At 51.3% G+C, this 20,488-nt stretch overlaps 1 protein-coding gene across 6 annotated transcripts in view; it reads left to right on the top strand.

Moving 5' to 3' along the window:
* Positions 1 to 20,488, top strand: part of FAM53B (family with sequence similarity 53 member B) — a 158,177-nt gene that overhangs the window by 88,145 nt on the left and 49,544 nt on the right. For 5 of the 6 annotated variants that reach the window (XM_072629000.1, XM_072628998.1, XM_072628997.1 and 2 more), the window contains exons 3-4: positions 6,498 to 6,552; positions 18,539 to 19,323. In XM_072629000.1, the coding sequence (XP_072485101.1) occupies positions 6,498 to 6,552; positions 18,539 to 19,323 (840 nt within the window). Of the gene's footprint in view, positions 1 to 1,941; positions 2,229 to 6,497; positions 6,553 to 18,538; positions 19,324 to 20,488 lie in introns of those variants that run through there. The other variant, XM_072629002.1, reaches the window with a different exon arrangement.

Below are 20,488 nucleotides of genomic sequence, written 5' to 3'. Positions count from 1 at the left end.
ATCCCTCCTCTGACACTTAATTACCTGTGAGAGACTGGGCAGGACACTTACTTCTCTGTGCCTCAGTTTCCTCATCTGGATCATTTATTCCTGCTACATATTGCCTGTGTGTCCAGCTGACCTTCCCAGGGACTCTTCCTGAGGCCATGAGGAATGTCCTCTTGGCTGTACCCCTGAGGAGGGGAGGTATCCAGGGTACCGGGGAAGCTTCTCCTGTCATCAGGTCCTGACTTTTAAATGGTCTATGTGCTTGCCATCACTCAGACCTACTTCTGGAGCAGATCAGTCCGAGGGCTGAATGGTGGGGTCCACTGCCTGGGGGAGAAGGCCGGTACCATGGGCTTATTGACTCAGAGAGACAGAAGTAGGCATCATAGGGGGGATGCGGGGGCTCCTTCCTCCCTGGAGGTGACGCTGCTGTTTCATCCTGGGCGCCTTCCTCCCTTTCCTTGAGAAGGCTCAGCATGTCTGAGACCTTGATCTTGGTGGCTTATTGGCTCCTCTCGGCTCATACCACCTAAACACAGGACTTTGGGCCTCAGTCCTCTTCTTTCTGGTCCACCCATCCTCCTTCTCATCTTCCTCCTCCTCCCCGCCACTCAGAGGTGCCCAGGGGTACAGGCAGTTGATGGGAGCGGGCATCTGAGCTGGTAACGTTATCCTGCTTAGAAATAACATCAAGATAACAGAAATAGGGGCAGGTCATTTTCTTTTCTTTGCCTCTGAGCCCCCACCCCGCCCACTCTGGGCCCGGTCCTTGTTGTCTCCTCTGTGGGAGCAGCGCGGGGACCATTCCAAAGACGGTTATAGACCTTTTATTCTTTAGAGCCTTTGAGACCTTGCCGAAGTGTCCCGAGGTGAAGTCATAGAGGACTGTAAGATCTTGTCAAGGGGCTGGAGGAGGCTACACCTGCCTGGGTCCAGGGTTTCGTTCTTTTGTCCTGGAACTGGGTCCTTTCCCCTTTCTTGCGTTCCTAGTGCTTTGATCGGCCTGGGCCAGGGATTTGACTTCCCTCTCCACCCCACGGAAGTCCCAAGAAAAGGCAGGCTTCTCTAAGTGATGGCTGCTGATGACAGTGATTTCCCTCTGTCTTTGTACTTGGCGGCCCAACTGACCACCACAGGGCCTTGCCCCCTGGGCCTGCCCCCACCCTGCTCCTCTTCTCTGGTCCCTCTTTGGACACGATCTCTCTCTTCCAAGTATTCTAACTTGAACTGCTGCAGCTGGACAGCAGCCCAGACATTTGACCTTGGAGGGCTTGCTTCCCGCCATCTTCTTTGGGCCGCCCACGCCAAGTTCAAGGGCCTGTTCTCTCATTTCCATAGTGACTGCCTTCCTTGGGCCTGGATTGGGAGCCCATCCCCAGTAAGGCTTCCATTTACTGCCAGGCTGGCTGCAATCTGTAGAGCAAAGGGAACTAGAGAGCTGGCCGCTTCCTGATCTGCCCTAGGACCAGCTGTCCTTTTCCCAGGGTTTGGACAGGTCTTTTCACATACTGTCTCACTTGTCAACCCACCACCACCTTGACTACCATCTTCTTCCGGATTCTTAGCCCCAGAACCCAGGGAATGGTGTTGCTCCCAAACTACCAAACTGACTTTTCTGCAGAGCTATTGTTGTGGAGGAAGGGGGTCATTTTTGTCATTGCCACTGGCAGTAACAACTGACCAACCATCACCACCAGGCAGATAGTCCCAGGAACTGTCCCTAGACTGCCAGCTCTGTTTCCTGTTCAGCCTATATAGGCATTCTCTGGGGAGAAGAGGCCAGCCACCCCACTAACTGCCACCCACCCCACAGGGCAGGCAAGTGGGCTTGGCTGAAACGGTGAGGCACTTTAAGCCATCAAAGCACCACCACCACCATCTTGAGCCAGATGGACAGATGACCCTGAGCTCTGGATCCCCGGGAACACCAGGCTTCCTGCCGTGATGCAACCTGGGGATGGCTTCAGAAGACCCAGGCAAGAAGGTTCTCCCCATTGAAGCCCTTGGCTCTATCCCAGGGTTCAACATCAGAAACTGACAGGATTTTTATCAGTGGAAATGACCTGAAAGAAGTTGTGTTGGACCATCTATTTGGGACCTTCCCATGGGACTGTTGCTGAAGACCTCCTCGCGTGCTGTCAGTGCCCCTCCTCCCCCATTAGAGCAGGTGCTCCTTCAGGGCAGGGACCCTCAGACTTTCAGTTGGCATCCCCAGGGCTGGGTGCGGCACTGTGCACACAGTAAGCATTTAAGAAATATTTCCCTTGTTCCTATTTATAGCAGTATTTTCACATTTATAATTTGCTGTATTCCTCAAACATCTAACAATGAGAGTTGCCCACAAGGTTGGGTGGGTTTCCTGTCCCTAGAGGGCTTCAGGCGGATAGGCTGGATGACCACTGGTCTGGAACATTGTAGAAGGCATGTTCAGCTCTCTCCTGAGGGATAGGTGGGGCAGGTTTCATTATATCCATTGAGTACATGAGGAAAGTGAGGCACAGGCCTGTTAGGGGATTTGTGATCCATGTACAGCTAGTGTGTTCTGGGGCTGGGACTGAGATCCCAGGTCTCCTGATTCCCAGTCTGCCTTTCATTTCCATGAGCACATTGTTAACCCTGTGAACCAAAACAACCCTTGCAGTGATGTGTGAAAGGTCTCTGGATTGGCTTGAACCCAGAACCCAGAGTCACAGTGAGGTCCAAAGGACTCAGCCCTAAGACCAAGGAGAGAGGCCTTTTCAGTAGTGTGCACAGGACCCTGTGCATTTCCTGGGCTGAAAGGAAGCCCTCTCCCTCTCCCCCCAATCCATTCATCCCCACTCTTCCCCAATCTGCTCCCCCTCCCCCAAACAAGATTGCTCTTCAAGCCCCTGAGCTTAAGTCACACCTTCCATCTTTCAGCTAATTCTGTCCCCTCTAGAGTTCTGGGTCTTCTTCTGCTTTTTGGTGCCATGAATTCATTATTTTCTCTTCCTCATGTTACCGTCTGTCGCCCTGAAAATGTGAGATTTTCATTTTCTCCTTTTTGCAGGAAGACTTCCCTGCAGAATTACATGCGCGGGAAGATTACATAATAGTTTGAGTAATTGGCAGACAGAAAAAAAGTTATGAAAACCCACGTATGTCCTGAGCAAAGGCTGGCCTGCTTACTGGCTGCTCTCTCATCCAGCTCTGGGGTGAAGGAAGGCCTTCTTTCCTGGCTGAGCCGGTGAATACACAAAGACATGCTTGCATTGCACTTCAGGGGGCCCAGACTCGGCAACCTCCGAGTTTCAGAGCAAACCAACTTTTGTGCCCCAGTGACCTTGAGGAGACAGAAAGAAGACCTTGCTTAAATGGACAACCAGTTCTAGGAATAAGCATAGCAAATGAATTGTGGGCATTGTTCCCTGGTGTCCCCCCTCCCCAAACCTTGTTTTAACACATCGTGGAATAAATCAATGATCTTTCTCAATTCTTCAGTCCCAGAGGCAGCGTGGAGTTGTGGGAAAATGGGCTCAGGGTCCCGTTCTGGCCCTCCAGCTGGCCCCCAAGTCTAGGAATCAAAGGCAGATCATTGAATCATTACCTGTAAAGTGGGGCTGATAGGACTTGACCTCCCTCCCTCCTGAGGCAGCTGGGGATAGATTACTAGACTCAAGTCAGGAGGACCTGAGTTCAAACCCTGCCTTACTAGCCGTGTTATCCTGGGCCGTTCCCTTAGCGTCTCCTAGCCTCAGTTTCCTCATTTGTAAAGTGAGAATAGTAACGGGCTCTACCTATTGTGAGGACCGTCTGCTGATGTTTGTGCCATCTTTGGCAAACTTGAAAGGGCAGCAGAAATGTTAGTGATCGTTGTGGTTACGAGTCATTATTCGCAGATGAAGCAGTGCACCAAGGTGTGTCCGCTTCAGAGCCCTGCAGTCGACTCTCTTAGCTTTAGGGGTAGCCTCCTCCCCCAGCTCCGATGACCCTCATTCCATGGTCTTTTGGGGCTCAAGGGCCAACTCTCACAAAGGTGAAGTATCTCTAGTTTACTGAGGTTGCCCAGTATGACCCCAATGACCCAGAGCCGGGGTCACCCTCCCTATGCCCGGGCATACTTCAGAGCGCTGGTTGTCCTGACCTCAGAGAGCACCCAGTATCACAGGAGAGATGGCCTGCCTACCACCATCTCTAAACCAGCCGCACACAAACCCAGGGTCCGGCTCCAGTGTTAAGTGGGGTGAAGCCAGGGTAACCAGCAGATGCAGATGAGGAGGGAGAATGTTCCAAGGAAATACCAAATACAAAGAAAATACAAAATAATTTCAGAGGCAGGAACACTAGCATCTGGGGGTATCAGGAGAGACCTTGTATAGGCCTTAGTGAATGGAGGAGATCTAAGAGGAACAGCATCCCAGGCATGAGGCTCAGCCTATACAAGGGCCCAGAGGTGGGATCCTGGGATATATTGCCAGGTTGTTTGGAATGTAAAGTGTGAAACTTGTCTGGGAAGATGGGTGGGGGCTAGATGTAACTCAGTGGTCAGGGTCCTGCCCAGCATGGGGCTTTTCCTCTCCATTTGATGCTTTCTTAGAAATGGGGATGAGCCTCCCCCAAGAGAGGCTGAAAGTCCAGCGTAGGCCTGGGCTCCTGGTTTGGACAAAGGCCTTGATCTGGCTCAAGGCCCCTCTATACCCTGAACATGGCATTTTGTTAAGATCAGAAGCCTTGGGCTTAATGAAAAGTAAAGGCAGTTTTAGGGGGTGAGTTTCACTTATCAGAATAACAGATGAGTTCCTGATTTTGCTTCCTGGCTTTGTCCAACAGTCCTGAATGGGGCAGCTGAGAAGGGGGACTAAGAGAGCCCCCTTCCACTTTTTCAACCTGCTTTCTTTGCTCCCTTTTGGCCCAGGGTTCCCCCTCTGTGGTTGTCACCCCTCTGAGATAACCCTGGCTACGCCAGTTGTCAGAGAGGTCTCTGGGTTCAGAGGTCCTGAGTTCAAATCCTGGCCTTGTCTTTCCTGTGTGACCTTGAGTGAGCCCCTTAATTCCCTGCTCCAGTTCTCACCAATCAAAAGGGCAGACTTTGATGGGCCTTTCCAACGCTGGATCTGGGACCTTTCCGGGACCCTCTGGGCTCCACTGAGATCCTTCGAGGCCTCTATTGAGTGCTTTTAGGGACCCTGAGGCCCGGAGTGTTGGCTGTACCTGGCCTGGCTGAGCTGGTTTCCCTCCTTTCTGGGCACAGCTGCTCAGGCTGCCCCTGTCACTAACCGCCACATTTACCAGGCACAATGCATATTTATCAGCTTTGCTCTCATTAGTAACTATAACGGGTTGTCAGCAGCCAGCCGGCTCTTGTTCCTTAAGTGGGCAGCAAGACTGTGGGTCAGGAGAGGGCCAGGTGCTGTTTGTACATGTCAATGCAGACTCCCTTTAGAATTGCTGGGGGCTCCCTGGGTTTGGGGAAACCTTCCTTCTTTGGAGGTGGGGGAGTGCTGTGCAGTGGGGAACAAACTCTGAGGAGACGGGGAAGTTTCTCTGCTTTTCTCTCAGTCCCCAAGCCACCCAGGTGGGTCTGGCTCAGGTCCCTTGGGCCTCCGATGGACTGGAGGTTCTGGATAGTGGGCTCTGGCTCTGGGGAGGTGACCTGGCCAGGGAGTGTCAGGGGCTGTACAAATTTGTGGCTCTCCTGATTCCAGATGGTAGAGGGAGCCAAGTTCCAGTCTGGCTCTGAAGTTTCTCTCTGGCTCACCTGGGCCAGCCCACTCAGGAGCCCCAGGGGCTCCTGAGTTTCCTCCCCTACAAAATAAATGAGGTTGGTCCTTTCTTGGTCTGGCCTCAGGAACCCAGGAGCCTTCAGCCGGGAATGGGTGGGTGGATGGTGGTGGAATGGGATGCTGAGAGATGCCCAAGTCATAGATACCCTGTCACTTCTCCACTGTAACCTTTGTTCTCCTAGTTTGGTCCCTGTAAGAGGAGCCATGTGGCACAGGCCTGAAGAAGAAGAGGAAGTAGCCTTGACAGGCTGGGGCCGACTTCGAAAACACTTTGTCTGCTGTTTCCATGTGGGGCAGAAGAGGGGGTCCCCTGGCACATAGGCAGAGGCCCTGCTGGCCCAGGGACTCCCTCGCCAACTGGACCCTGCCCTCCCTCTGCTGGCCTGGGTGCTCCCTTGCCCAGACAAGCGCTGCCCTCCCTCTGCTGACCCAGGGTTCCATTTCAGAACTTCTTGGCGGAGTTTGTTCAACTGTTTCCTATCACACCTCCCCCCTCACCCTCCTCCACATCCTCACATGGAAAAATCCCCTCATGTCAGAAGTCATGCGGTCTTTTTTTAAGCCCATTAAAATGATGGACTCCGCAACTCCTGTGAGATGCTGGACAAAGTGCCCTGCTCTAACTGAGTGCCGCCGCTGCTTCCCCCCACCCTGGGCTGCGCAAGGCCGTCACCTCCTGGGGGGGCAGTGTTAGCAGGGGGTCGGGGTCAGGAGGCTGCTTCTCTAAGACCGTGAGACATCACCCACTTCTCTGGTTATTTTCAGCACACTCCAAAGAAGATGAGCCAAGGACCCACACTTTTCTCCTGTGGAATGATGGGTAAGTGACCAAGGCTTCTGTCTGCCCATCCCCTGTTCCCAGTCGCTTCACTGGGCAGGTGTGTGCCTGCAAGGATTCCACTGAGGCTCACAGCTTGTGGGGACAGCTGTGGGCAGAGCTGTTGATGTTTGTGTTGTGGGCCATGCAGCTGGAGGGCTCAGCTTCCTGCCCCATGGGGCTGCCAAAAGAACAGGAAGAAATATGATGGATACTCTCAAGACTTTCTAGCAAAGTATGTTTTCCTTTGGAGTGTGGGAAATTGGGGGTTCTCACAGGAATGCGTCTTCTAGGCCGTTTTTGTATCCGTGAGAAGGTCTGGCACCCGGGGCTGGGGGAGCATGGCTTGCCAGAGGTGACACCGTGAGGAGCTGGGTCAGGAAGGCCCCTTGGCTTTGAGAAGATGGAACAGAGGTTAGAGTCAGAAGGTCTGGACCCTAGCTCTGGTCCTTATCACCTGGGTGAGCTTGGACAAGGCACCTGGCCTCAGTGGTCTCCTCAGCTTCCTTGTCTCATTTGATGAGGGTGGTGTTGGGTGTCTGGGGTCCCTTCTAGCTCTAGCTGCTGTGTCTAGACCAGTAGTGCATTAGAAAGAAGGCTGGTTCAGAGTCAAAAGGCCTAGGTTTGAGTTTCTACTAGGCTGCTTGCTGAACAAGCCCCCTGGGGCAGTCTTAGTAATTCTCTGGAACTCATTTTCCTCCTCTGTGAATCAAGGCAGCTGAGGTCCCTCCCAGCTGGAGGTCTGAGGTCCCATGGTCTCTGATCATGTAGTCTTGGCTTTTTTATGGCCTCAGTTTCCCTTTTCATTAGGAAAGGCACATGCATTTGGAGAAGTCATCCTATTCACCTTTTGTGGTCTGGGAACAAAAAAATGACCTGGCCTCAGTTCCCTTGTACATTGTGATGCAGGTCCCAGCTCCTGAGCCTGAGGGAGAGTGTTGCTGGGGACCCTGGTGCTTGGTCTTCAGAGAGGGCCTGCTGCTCACTACTGGGCTGGGAGTGCCTGCTCGCAGTGAGGCCATCCTAAGCATCTCCACTGTAGCCCTGGAGCCTTGTCTAGAAGCACCCCGTCTTCCTCCCTCCATCCCTGGGCAAGGAGTGTCAGTCTTCTTGGCATTGCAAACTGGGGTTGGGCTTTTTCCTTTCTTTTTCTCTTTGGGATTTTTTAGCTTCAGGTCATCAGCCCACCTAGCCTCTAGTAGGTTCAGACGAATAATTAGTGGATTTTAAATTGGATAAGGCTTTTCTTCTTGGAGCAGACAGAGGGTGCTGGGCTCCCTTGGGAATGGTCAGGCTCCAGGCTCCATAAATCATACTATCAGAACCTTCTTAGCTAGCTGAGTCTGGAGACCACCCAGCTCCCCTGGGCATTGGCTCCCTTGGAAGAGAAGGCCATGGCAAAACACAAAGGGTTGCTTGGGTTTCCGTTGGAAAGGGGTAGTAGGAGAGAGTCACCACTCTTTTCTCTGTGTCATGGTCTTGGATTTTGACGAAGATGCCGCCAGCAGCTATGATTTGGAACTGAGGGTCTCAAACCAGAGAAACATTGTGGGGGAAAGCACTTTCGCATGCAGTTTGGGACACTGGGGATTCCAAGCCTTCTAGAGCCCTCCCCACCAAGGATGAGGCCATTTTGAGCCTGGCATTCTCAGCACTGGCTTGGCTCTAGGCTTCCTGGATGTGCAGGGACCATCTGAACTGGGCCTCAGATCTCAGGGCTCTGAGTGCAGCTGCCTTTTTGGAAGGGCCCTAAGCCTTTGCCCTGCCCAGGGTAGGAAAGAAGGAGAAAGGTAAAGAAAGAGAGAGCTTGTTGATTCATCTTTGGCTTGCCCTTCTTGCCTGGCACCATCACCATTCCAAAGTCCCCAAACCTTTTTTTTTAATCTTCCCACAAATAGTACGAAGTGGATGAACAGAGTGAAGAGCTCATGGGAGGCATTTTTTTCTGCCTTGGCTTCCCTGGGGTGGGAGAAAATTGTCCTGACTTACTACAGGAAGAGCTCAATTAAACAGAGCCCCTCAGTTAACCAGACTCAGTATCTCTCTCCACTTTCCTTTAGCACAAGAAAGGTTTCAGGGACATTATCTACCAAGGACAGCTTCCTAGGCATGTGATGGATCAGTGCAGACTCAAGGCCAGTCCGCAGCACTCATCTCTGCAGGCCTGGAGTCCCCAGCCTCCTCAGTCTCCAAAGATGGGCCTGGCTGTGCTCTGGGGAGCAGCCTCTAACAGGCAGGGGTGTTTGACATTTGTGGCTGACTCCCAAACAGTTTCCTGGTTGACTCTCCCTTTCTCTCAAAGGCACAGCTCTGAGTATCCTGAGGAATCAAGGGTCTCTGCTGTGTGGTCACATTCCACCTTAAGTGTGCCTATGTTTCAGGGTAGGGAAGGGAATACTTTCACAGGCTTGGCAGAGCTTTACAAGAGTATTTTAGGTCTTTTCAAGGCTGGACAATGTTTCACAGAAATAAAATGCCATATTGTTATAACCCCTGCCTGTTCCTTGCCGATAAAAGGCTAACATTCTGTCCATAATCAATGGAATCCTGGGGTGAGAACCAGGACAGCTTGGCCCTTTGTGAGCTTCCTAAGTCTCCAAATGAATATCCTAGTTGGGGGCTAAGAAGACTTTGAATTTCGTAAATATCTTTAAGAAAATCCTGTCATCCAGTTAGGATACAGATTGTTGGGTCCTGTTGGATTCGTCATTGGATGGCCACTTTGAGCACCTCGGCCCTCTCATAGATCAACTTAGATCAGAATTTGTGAGGAATAAAATGAAGTGCTAGGACAATGAAAGAAGAGGCATTTGGAGCTTTGGTGATGAAGAGCTTGCTTCCCAGAGTCATTTGTGAAGTGCATGTCTGCCCTGCTCTGACCAAAGGCCAGAAGGGATAACTCCAGAGACAGAAGAAGGCTGGAGCATATCTGACCTGCTGGCATCAGGGAAAGGAGCCCCAAGGCTCCCACACACAGAGCTTTGCAGAGTGGGGGGCACATCGAAGAACCATTTCCCATTCTCTCTCCTGGCCCTCCAGGGCCTGCCTTCTATTTCTGAACTGGAATTTCCTCTGCACACTTCAATTTACATGACTAATTATTTTGTTCTTGTAACAGGAAACATTGTTCTGAAAACAGTTTCTCCAACATCACCCACCCATGACTCAGCTAGCCCCCTACTTTTCCTTATCATTCAGTTTTTCAGCTGGTAGAAAAATGGATGAGGCTAGGGGGGATCCCTCGGTATTCGAGCCCATTGAGGCCTGCTCACAAGCTCACTGACCATGGAGACCCAGGGCTGGCTTCTTTTTGCTTGACCCTGAAGCCCGGTCACATACAGAATATTCGAATCTTTTTGGTGAAATGAAGAAACTGCAGCCCTCAGATCTCTGCCACACTGAGAATTGTGCCATATTGTGCACAGCCCCTGAGGACAATGGGACCGCTGGGGTCCATTTCCCCTTTGGCCCAGCCTCTGAGAAGACCTGGAAGGGAAAGATGCCTGAGAAAGCAAATTAAGCCCAACCGTCCATAGCCCAGAAAGGCTGCTTATGAGTCAGGAGGCTGAGGACAAAGTAGAATTCATATTTTAAAAGAGGTTAGGGGGAGGATGGAAAACCATAATTACCTTCAGAGTTGCTGTAATAAATTATTTATTAATGTAAATTATTTCACAGGAAAAGAACATAGAGGAAACTTGAGCAGAAGGATCATACATTATGTATAAAAGGGACTGTAAAAATATTACAGCCACCCATTTGTGGTTCACTTTGTGTCAGCATTTTAATTATAAACCCTTATTTTCAGTGTTTAATTACTCCGTTGTTAAATTCTACTCTGCGTGTATAAAAGGGGTTGGGCCTAGGGGCACTTTCTGGATTACTTTCTAGAAGGGAAACCAGCTGGGAACTCTGAGTAGGTGGAGGAGGGTCGGGCTGAGCTGGGGGGCCACCACTAAGGGTCTGTTTTGCCGTTTTTAATGTCTGAGATCTTTTCCAAAGCAATTTTCTGGTCTCTGTGCTTCGGGTTTCTTTGGCTTCTTGGGGTGAACAATTTAATGAATTTTCCTATGGGCACATAGCTATTTTGGTTGTGAACATAGAACTTGGTTGAGGAACACTCTCTGAGATCACATTTGTACCTCTTTCACCGAAGTGATAGAATGAGCCTCCTTTTCAGTCAAGGGGATATAAATAATATGTCTTTAAAATAATTTCGCATTTGTCTTTACCTAGTATGCTAGAATGATTTCTTGGGGCATATCTCTATTTTAAGCCTCCCCCCCAGCCATGCACTCCAGACAGAAATGGAAACAATTAAAATGAAAATTGCACATAATTGCTGTTTGCAAAGAGAAATTAAACGTGAACATCCCACTTGGTGATGATTTCTCTTGGTCTTCCCTAAGACGGAGGGAATCCAATTTAAACTGAATTAGTTAGAACTTCAGTGTTTCTTGCAGAGTACAGATTCAGGGATGGCCACCACTGAATTTTACTTACACCTTGTGTTGGGATGGCAGAGGGATTGGGCCTATGGTAGTTGGCCTGAGAGTGCAGAAATGTAAGATTGCTTCCTTGTGGTCCTTAGAGCTTTCCTTGGGAGGTGTGGGCTGCCCGGGGGCAGCCAAGGAGCTGTTACTAAGCTCTCTGTACTTGTGAGCTCTATGTTAAGGGGGGGTGGGGGTGGAGTGGGGTGCAGAATAACAAAGAAAGGCAGAAACTGCCCCTTCTAGAGGAACTCCTTTGTGATGGGGTGAGGGGTTACTTCTAAAGGGCTAGATAAGCACTCAGTTATAGTGTAAATGGGAAGGTCTTTTGAGAGGGAAGACTGGGGGAGAAGCCAGGAAGCAGAAGTGGGGAGGGGGTGGAATGACCATTGGACTGGCCCTAGCAGAGGCCTATGAGGGCTGGTTGAGGCCTAAGCCCTATGGGCTTCAGGGGTGGAGTCTAACATGGCCCTGAAGTGACGTGGTCTAGAAGGACTTCCCTGCAGAGATTCCGCTGGGTCCGTAGAGCAGATTAGGGGAACCTTGGCCACCTTTCTGGGTGCTCAGCCCAGGCAGTTTCTTTATCAGTAAAATGGCACACCAACACAAAACCCCACCTCCCAGTCCAGAGGGTTGGGGCTCCTTCGTGTTTCATCCCAGGTGGTTCTAAGATCCTGCGGCTCTCAGGATTCTGTCCTTCCTAGTTTCTGCAGCAGGAATGTGCGGTATGCTGGGAAGCCCTATACTTGGCTCCAAACCCCGTTTTCTTTTCCCCAGGTATCTTTTAAAGTGGCTCTTTGTGAAGGGGTGGGGCAGAGGAGACAGTTAAACTGCTATTATATCATATCATGCCATGTCATAGCATGTCAATCATATCATAACATCGTGTCGTGTCATGTCGTGTCATCGCCACTTATGCCCTGCTCAGCCTCAAATCAGTCACGCTCACTATCTCCCACCTTTGCTCCCACACACCTGCTACTGAATGAAGGTACAGAGACTCACACCAACTCACTGGGTCTACAGCCTCCACTGGGCCCTCACTGCTTCATGGCAATCCTGCACTGCCTCCCTCCTCGACTCTCCCACTCCCCACAGCAGCTCTCCCAAACCTTCTCACCCTTCCTCCTCACCGAGGCTAACCCCTCTATCTACTCAGGCGATCCCATGCCATCGTGGCTCCTCCAAGAGACTGCCCCTTCTTCATCCCCACTCTGTTATGTCAGTCCCTCCCTCTCTGCTGGTTCCTTCCCTGCTTCCTTCCCATCCTTACCTGCTCCTTCCATCCCAACTAACTAGCGTCCTGTGTCTCTCTGCCATTTGTGGCCAGACTTCAAAAAGCCACCTACACTAGGTGCCTCCATTTCCTCTCCCGCTCTGTTCTTTACAGTCTGGCTTCTGGCCTTGTCATTCCCCTAAACCTGCACTCTCCAAAGTCACTCGTGATCTCTGAGCTGCCAAACCCAGGGGACTTTTCTCCGTTTTCAGTTTCCTTGACAATCTGACACTGTTGGTCACAGCCTCCTCCTTGATCCTCTCTTGAGGTTGTGGGGACATCCATCTCTCTTGGTTCTCCTCCTCTGACCACTTCTCAGTCTCTTTTGCTGGATCCTCCTCCACATTACACCCTCTTAACCACAGAGTCTGTCTGTCCCTTCACTACTTACTGATTTCATGCGTTTAATGACTGTGCTAATAACTCTCAAGTCCGCCCCATCTCTTTGCTGACCCCCGGCCTTCAAGATGTCCTGAACTGGATGTCCAAAACAGAGCTTATCTTCCTCCCTACACCTTCCTCCTCCTGCTTTTCCTGTTAACATAGAGGGTGGATGGAGTGTTCAGGGAGAGCTGGTACCTATGGTGTGAGGGCTACTCATCTATTTTGGTGTTCACCTGATTCACCCAACTCTCCCCTGCGACTCCAAGAAGCTGTAGCTTCTCCGCAGATAAGCTAAACCAGATTGATAGTCACTGAGGGGTCTTAAGCCCACCAGTGAGCTAGGGGAATGTCTGTCCCAAGCATGTGAAGACTTCCCCCAGTGGATAAGGACAATTTATTCCAACAGCCATGATAGTGGCTAAAGCAAGAGCTGTGGAGTGTTTAGACCTTGTTCAGACATCAAAGACACCCAGGTCACTGACTGCATCCTAGGCCATTGCTAGTCATCTTGACTTCTGTCTTGCCACTGAATTTTAGTGATTCAGGAAGAGAGGAGGCACGCAGGAAACCACCTGGTGCCAACTGTCCCCACTGGTCATGAGGCAGCAGCATCCGTCACACATCTGTCTAGCTGGCTTGATAATCCCAGGTCCCGCTGGATTCTGGGGCTACCGACTTCCCTCAGACATGGGGATGAGAGGTAGTTTTGTGGTTTCCCCCAGATCGCTTCCAGATTAGCTTCTCCTTTGGGATAGAAAGAGCTATGAGGACATTCAATGTTAAATACTGCAAAGGCTGACATTCTTTAAAAAGTCACTTCTGGTCCTGTTTTTCTAACACCTCCAAATTCTCTGGTCCTTGTACTTTCTCACTGTTCAAGAGAGGATCCTCTATGGGATTTCAATCCTTCTCATTATCCAGGGAAGTCAGTGAGGAGGAGTCACAATCCCACCAAAGAGAATAGTGGGTGATTCAAGTCCTGACTGGAAGGGGGGCCACAGGCCATCTAGAAAAGCCCTTTCATTTTTACAGATGGCCCTGAAAGATAGACTAGGCACTTCAGATCCTGCCCTAGAGAAGGAAGGGCCCTTTGGGGCCTGCTAGCTGAGCCTCTTCATTTTCCAGGTCAGGTAACCGAGGCTGATGCCGGTAAAGTGACCCACAGTCACACAGGTAGGAAGTGTCTTTTCTGTTGTGCCTTGGTCCTCTGCTCTGTCCCTCCCTCCTTCCATCTCTCTCTCTCCTTCTTTGTGTTGCTCACTTTACCTTTGTCCATGCAGGTGTGTAGATTTATATATATATATATTATATATGTGCATATATATATATGCATATATATACATGTGTAGACATATATATCTATACATATGTGTCTGCATGTGTAGATATCCACCAAGGACAACATACACCTTTGGCTCACTTCTAGGGGTGAATGATTAGAAGGATGAGTGACTAACAAAGGGTGGTGGAAAACCCAGATGGGGGAGGAAGGAGAGAGGCCTGAGGCTTAGGCTCCTCACCTGGGTCTGACTTGTCCTTCAGGCCGTCAGGACCCCCAGGTACCCTCCAGCACCAAGTAGCATAATAGCATCACCCAGAGATGAACCAAACAAATGGAGCAGTAATGAGACGGCCCTTATTAGGCACTGATGATGATGCAAGCAAGACTGTCGGATGCTGCTGCCTTCAAGGAATACTATTCTAATAGAGAAATATGATGCTGGGAGGGGAGCAAGGGTAGGAGGGGAGAGGCTTGCCTGCCTGCCCCCTCCCAGAGCTCTCATATTGAGATGCCTGGGAAGAGGCCGGGCAGACCTGAGAGCCAGTGATAATGATTCCCCCTGACCAGCCCGCACCCAGTGTCCCAGAGTTGCAGTCTAAGGCCCCATGCCAGATGTGGGGAGCCAAGCCTGGCCATGGCCAGGAAGGTGGAAAGTGGTGGGATTTTAGTGAACCTTAGTAGCTGTCAGTTCCTTTCGTGGAAGTCTCAGACATCTGTGGCACAAATTTTGAATCTTGGGAGGATCAAATGAGATAATATTGGGAAGTACCTTATGAACCTTAAAATGCCATAGATGTGTATTCATTGTGCTCCTCACCAAAGGCATCCCTTGACTGTAGCTATTGGGAAGAGCTGGGTTCAGATTCTTCCTTCTGTAGGACTAGCTTTCTAGTCAGTGGGCAAGTCACTGAAACTTTCCGAGCCTCAGTTTCCTTATCTGTCAGAAGAGGACAGTGATGCACTACCTGACTCACAGAAACATGCCCTGCTCTAACTCCTGCTGTGTCCTTTCAAAATGAAACACACAGAGGGCAGTTCGAGGCTTAGATGATCACCAGGCTCTAGAGAACCTTGTTTTGACTTTGTAAGGTTTCTAGGTGGTCCCCGAAGAACTCTCCCATTTTGCATATAGGGAAACTAAAAGGCAGAAACCATCGCACCAGAATAGTGGGACTGTAAGGACCCTAAACATTACTGGATCTCACTCCCTTATTTACAGATGAAGAAATAGCTGAGAAGGGGAAGTGACTTGTTGAGGTCATCTAGCGACCCCCTGTCAACACCAGAGTCAGAGCCACTTGTCCAGTGTCCCCCAGCCCCCACCTGCCAGGGCAGTTGTGAGGATCAAATGAGTTGTTAACTGTAAGGAGCCTTTGGCATAGTGCATGGCACATAGTAGGCACTATATAAAAGTGTTAGTTGTGGCACCTAGTAGGTTAGTAGTTATTACCATTGTTGTTTTAGAGACGAAGCAGTGGGCCAGACCAGGAGTCTGGAAGAGACAGAGCATCATCCCTGGTCGCCGGGACACCCTGCTTGGGACACATGTGGTCTCTGTTTGCCCCCAGGGATGGTGAGGGGTAGGGTGGGGCAGAGGTGGCTCCCATCTTCTCTCTCCTCCAGACTCCACCGAGGCCTTTGGTACAATGGGACATCTGGGCCAGAGGGTTAGGGCAGTTTGCCATTAACCCTGAGCTATTTTTGTTTCTTTTGTCTGGTGCCCTGATCCAAAACATTTCTCTCTGTACAATGAATGGGGAGGGGAGCTGAAGAGCTGACTGAGACTTGATTTTCTTCTTGTAGTGTGAGTCGTTCTAAGACAAAGATAGAAACAATCTCAATGTTATCTAGCCACTGACAGTAAGGCAGCCAAGGTGCATGTGGTGAGGGTTTTCATTTCCAAAGCTAATGGCCCACTTGCACCATGCCATCCTGGAAAGACAGGACCGTGGGAATCCCAACAAGGCTCCAGAGTCTCCTTCTGGGGGCCGCTTGCCCTTTGGTTTCCAAAAGGCTGATGAGTGAGATACAGACCTGGGGAGAGAGACCTTTGCATTAGAGTGGGAGGTCAGGTAGTTAGTCAACAAACCTGTGTGTACCTGGCCCTGCGGTAAGCTCTGAGGTAATTCCCTCTTCTTGTTGGGGAACTGGCATCCTAAAGGGGAGACAAGTGTGCTGGTACATGCAGGACCAACATGGGGGCTCCATCTGAAGGTCTCTCTTTGGGAGTAGGACCCCCTGACTTCAGGTCCCACCTCAGACATCTGGGCTCCAGGTCCTTCCCTGAAGGAGGGGGGCTTGACCTTGATGACCTCAGGTCCCTCCAGCTCCTGACCTCAGTGGAGAGGAGGGACATGGAGGAAGCCTAGAAGTGCAGGGGGTGAGGGTGGGGTTGGTGTCTGCCTTGTCTTGGACATTTGTTACTGGAACGTGGCAAGATGTCCCAGACTCGTGACTTTGTCCTTGTCTGGTGTGACTTTGAGTGACTGGTCTTTGCCTCTGGTTCAGTAAGAGGAGTCAGAGCGTGGGGGTTTGAATGTTCAGCATGGTCACTTTCTTCCTTTCTATGTAAGCTGGAGCTCCTGCAGCTCCACTTTCCTGCTCTGTAAAACAAGGGGATGTCTGAGGACTCTTGTAACTGTAAGCTCGTGGTCCCATGTCTCAGGCAGGTGATGAGCCTCCTGCACTTGGCTGGATTGGTCCTCGACACACAGTTTGTCCCTGGCTCCAGCTGCCTTACTCAGAGGGGCCTTTACCAGAGATGGTCACTGCTCCGTACCCGCCGTTTTCCTTCAGCCTTCCGTGCCATGACTGCGCCAGCTTCTGTCCTTCCTTTCAGGATAATGAGGGGTCTGGGAGAATGCAGGGAATAAGAAGCCAGTGCCTACCCCTCTGTATGGGCCTGGAGTAGTTTGAGGGAGAGCAGGAGACACACAGTACTTGTACTGGGGCCCAGGATTTGTCTTTGGGAATGTTGGGAAGTGGAATGGGAAGGACACAGCACTTGGGGCCTAAAGACCCAAGTTAGGATCCTGCCTCTGCCTCTGACCACCTTTGTGACTGTGGTCAAGGGGTTGAATCTCTGGGCTTCAGTCTCCTCTGTAAAATGTGAGGCCTGTACTCAGTGCTCCCAAGGTCTCTCCCAGCTCCATCCCTGGCCATCTGGAGACCTGGATTCACATCCCAGTTCTTCTGCTGATAAACCATGTGACCTTGGGCTAGTCACCTCAGCACTGTCAGCCTGTGGTTCCTCATCCATAACATGGGGAAAGAGCAGTTGACTTTCAGCCCAAAGACTCAGCCTTAGGATCCAGCTCTGCCATGACCAGCAGGTCTTGCCTCCTTGGGCATTGCTTAGGCATCCTGTCTGAGCCTTGTTTTCCTCATCTGTAAAGCGGGGATAATTTCAGCAAACATTTACAAAGCACCTGTTCCATCGAGGGCACTGTTCCAGGTGTTGGGGTATGAAAATGGGTCTATGCCCTGCTGGGGGTGCTAGACAGAGACACAGAGAGGGGAGAGGGAGGGAGAGAGAGGACTCAGCTGCCCCTGGCCCTGCTGGCTGATTCCTCCAGGGATAATCAGTAAGATGTTATTTTCACAGACCCCTTGGTCGTTATGGGCATCAGGTGAGATGGTGCAGGGAAGGCAGTAGAGCTCCCTCAGTGAAAGCGGTTTTTCCTGTCAGAGCAAAGATCCATGCTGTTCTATGCACATACTCTACAGAATGCCTCTGGCCTCTTCTCTTCCTGAATAAACAATTGCCCCGAGTGTGAGGAAGACAGATTCTGGGAAGGAGCACACTTTCCTTTCCCATGTCTGAGGACTAGGAATCCCCTAATGGAAAACACAGCCACGATTCCTGTAAGGTCTTTCCAGTAGCAGCTACCTAGAGAAAGAGAATATGCCTGGGTTTGAGGTGGTTCTCCTCCCCTTTCTCCATCACCACAGGCCTGGCGATTATCTCTCCCATCTAATGGGCAGGCCTGGTTCCTGGGTGTTTTGTCCATGGACCTCTGCTCCTGCCCTCCCTGGCTGTTCTGGCCTCCGCTGTCCCTCCCTGGGAGGCAGGGCCTTCCAGGAGGAGAGTTCAGAGGCAGCCTCAGTGGCCTTCTGGAGGGCCCATGTGGACACTTTGCTTGGGGCTGTCTGAGAGATGTCAGCTCTGGACAAGTGTCCCATCTCCCCAAGAACCCAGGGATGCTTTGGGTGTCTCTGGCCACCGAGAGCTGCCTCCTTCCCCATAGGCGTCTGCTCCCCTCTCTGGCCTCAGTTTCCTCATCTGCACAAGGAGGGAGTTGGATCAGGTGACCACCACCCCATCTGTGATTCTCAAAATCCAGTTCTCCAAGAGGCTCCTGTAGGGTTAAAGGACTGCACTGAGCTCGGAGTCATTCCAAGACTGATTGAGTCAAGCCACTTTCCAAATGTAGCATTTTCAGTGATTCTAGTGAAAACAGTGACTTTGGGGTTTAATGGTCACTGGGAGAATGAGGCTGGTTTGGAGGCCTTCTTAACGCTTCTCTGTATGTCTGTTTTTTGTTGTCTGTGAACTAGAAAATGGCAGATGGAGAGACCTTGACAGGAAATGCCCTCTTCAGCTGGAGCAAGCTGGCCCAAGTATCTGGGATTGCTTGCCTGAGAAGGGTCCTGATGGCTCTCTCTGGTCCAGAGACGCAGCCACCACCTGCTCTGTGACCAACCTGATCAAAGACCTCAGCCTTAGCGACCACAACAGCAATCCGTCGGCCCCACCTAGCAAGCGGCAGTGTCGCTCCCTGTCTTTCTCCGATGAGATGTCCAGCTGCCGGACAGCCTGGAGGCCGCTGGGATCCAAGGTCTGGACTCCTGTTGAGAAGAGGCGCTGTTACAGTGGCGGGAGTGTGCAGCGCTACTCCAGCAGCTCCTGCCCCATGCAGAGGAGTTCCAGCTTCAGCCTTCCCTCCCGCGCCAACACACTCTCCTCCTCCTCCTTCTCTGACCAGGCCAGCTTTCATGGCAGATTCGGAGGGCAACCCTGCCACGGGATCCCGGGATCAGCCACCTGCGTGCAGGGGGGAGACATCTGGTGTAGTGATTCAGGGTCTGCTGGTGGGTGCAGGGTAGACATCCAGCGGTCCCTCTCATGCTCTCATGAGCAATTCTCCTTTTCGGAATACTGCCCCCCCTCTGCCAACAGCACCCCTGCCTCTACCCCTGAGCTGGTGAGACGCTCCAGCGGCCTGTCCCGGAGCCGATCCCAGCCGTGTGTCCTTAATGACAAGAAAGTGGGAGTGAAGCGGCGGCGGCCTGAAGATCCTCAGGAATTGAGGCCCTCCCTTGACCTTGCCAAGATGACACAGGTAAGGCCCTCTGTCCCCCCTGACCGATCAGCCGTGGGAGCCCAGGCACCTGGCAGGTAGCGGCCACCTGCTTGTCTGAGCAGCGAAGCTTCTGGGGCTGGGCCAGTGTTCCCCTCCCCCTGGGAGGCTGGTGCCATGTAAGGGATTGTTGTCCGCCTGGTCAGGCTGGGCCTCTCAGGGAAGGTGGTGATCAAGAGGCTCACTTCTTTACATATTTACTTAAAACCAGCTAGAATTCTTCTGAGTGTGATGCTGTCCAGGGGTCCCCGCAGCAGCTCGGGGAGTCTCAACACTGTCCAGTTCAACCCTGACTGCTGGCAGTCTGAAACACCGTCTTTCTTTTAAGAGTCCTTACCAGTAGGACCAGGATGGCCTGGCAGTGGTGACCAACACGGCTCCTAACATATCTCTGACTCGTCCTCCCTCCTGTGTTTCCTCACCAGACGACTCAGTCTTTAGCTACAGAAAGGAGGCCAGGGAACAGAGAGCCTGGCTGCCCCTGCATTCCATGGAGCGTGATAGCAGGGGCATGGCAACCAGTTTGGACAGAAAAGAAAGAGAAAGCCCCCAGATTCCTTGGGTTAATCTTGATGACAAGAAAGTCTGATTGCTATCCTCACCGTGGCTCGGTAGTTGTCTGAACTGTGAACTTCTGACAGGATCCTTGTGGCCCTACCCATCTCCCTTAGCCAGGCTCTTCTTTGTCTTAGCATCCCGCCTTTGTTAGTGCTAATGGTGATTCTAGACTATTGACTTGACTAGTGGGAGCCTGGAATGATTATCCTAGCCTCAAAACAATTACCTGGCACAAAGCAGTCAGACCCCAGCAGTTGGAGCCCAAGCATATTTGATGACTGTTGCTGGAGGGCATTTCCTGTCAAGGGCTAGTGTCCGAGTAGATTGAAATCATGGTGGTGGGAGCCAGGATCTGGATGGACTTTGGGGACAAGGAAAGTGAACTGCCAGAGGGTCCTGCCTCAAAGGCACAGGTTTCTCAGGATCTCCTTTAGGCAGTTCTGTGTTTCTAGTCTTGGGAATGTATAATAGATAATTGCAGAGTTTGGGGCAACTTTAAAGTTCCTAGGAGATTTTCTGGGTAGCTGATTCCAGAATGGGTAGATGGATCCTCCCTCCCTCCATGGCCCTGTTTCAGGTGAATCATCCC

This window comes from Notamacropus eugenii, chromosome 1 (genome assembly GCF_028372415.1).
Source record: "Notamacropus eugenii isolate mMacEug1 chromosome 1, mMacEug1.pri_v2, whole genome shotgun sequence".
Classification (NCBI taxonomy): domain Eukaryota; kingdom Metazoa; phylum Chordata; class Mammalia; order Diprotodontia; family Macropodidae; genus Notamacropus; species Notamacropus eugenii.
This window is presented reverse-complemented; position numbering and strand designations above follow the sequence as displayed.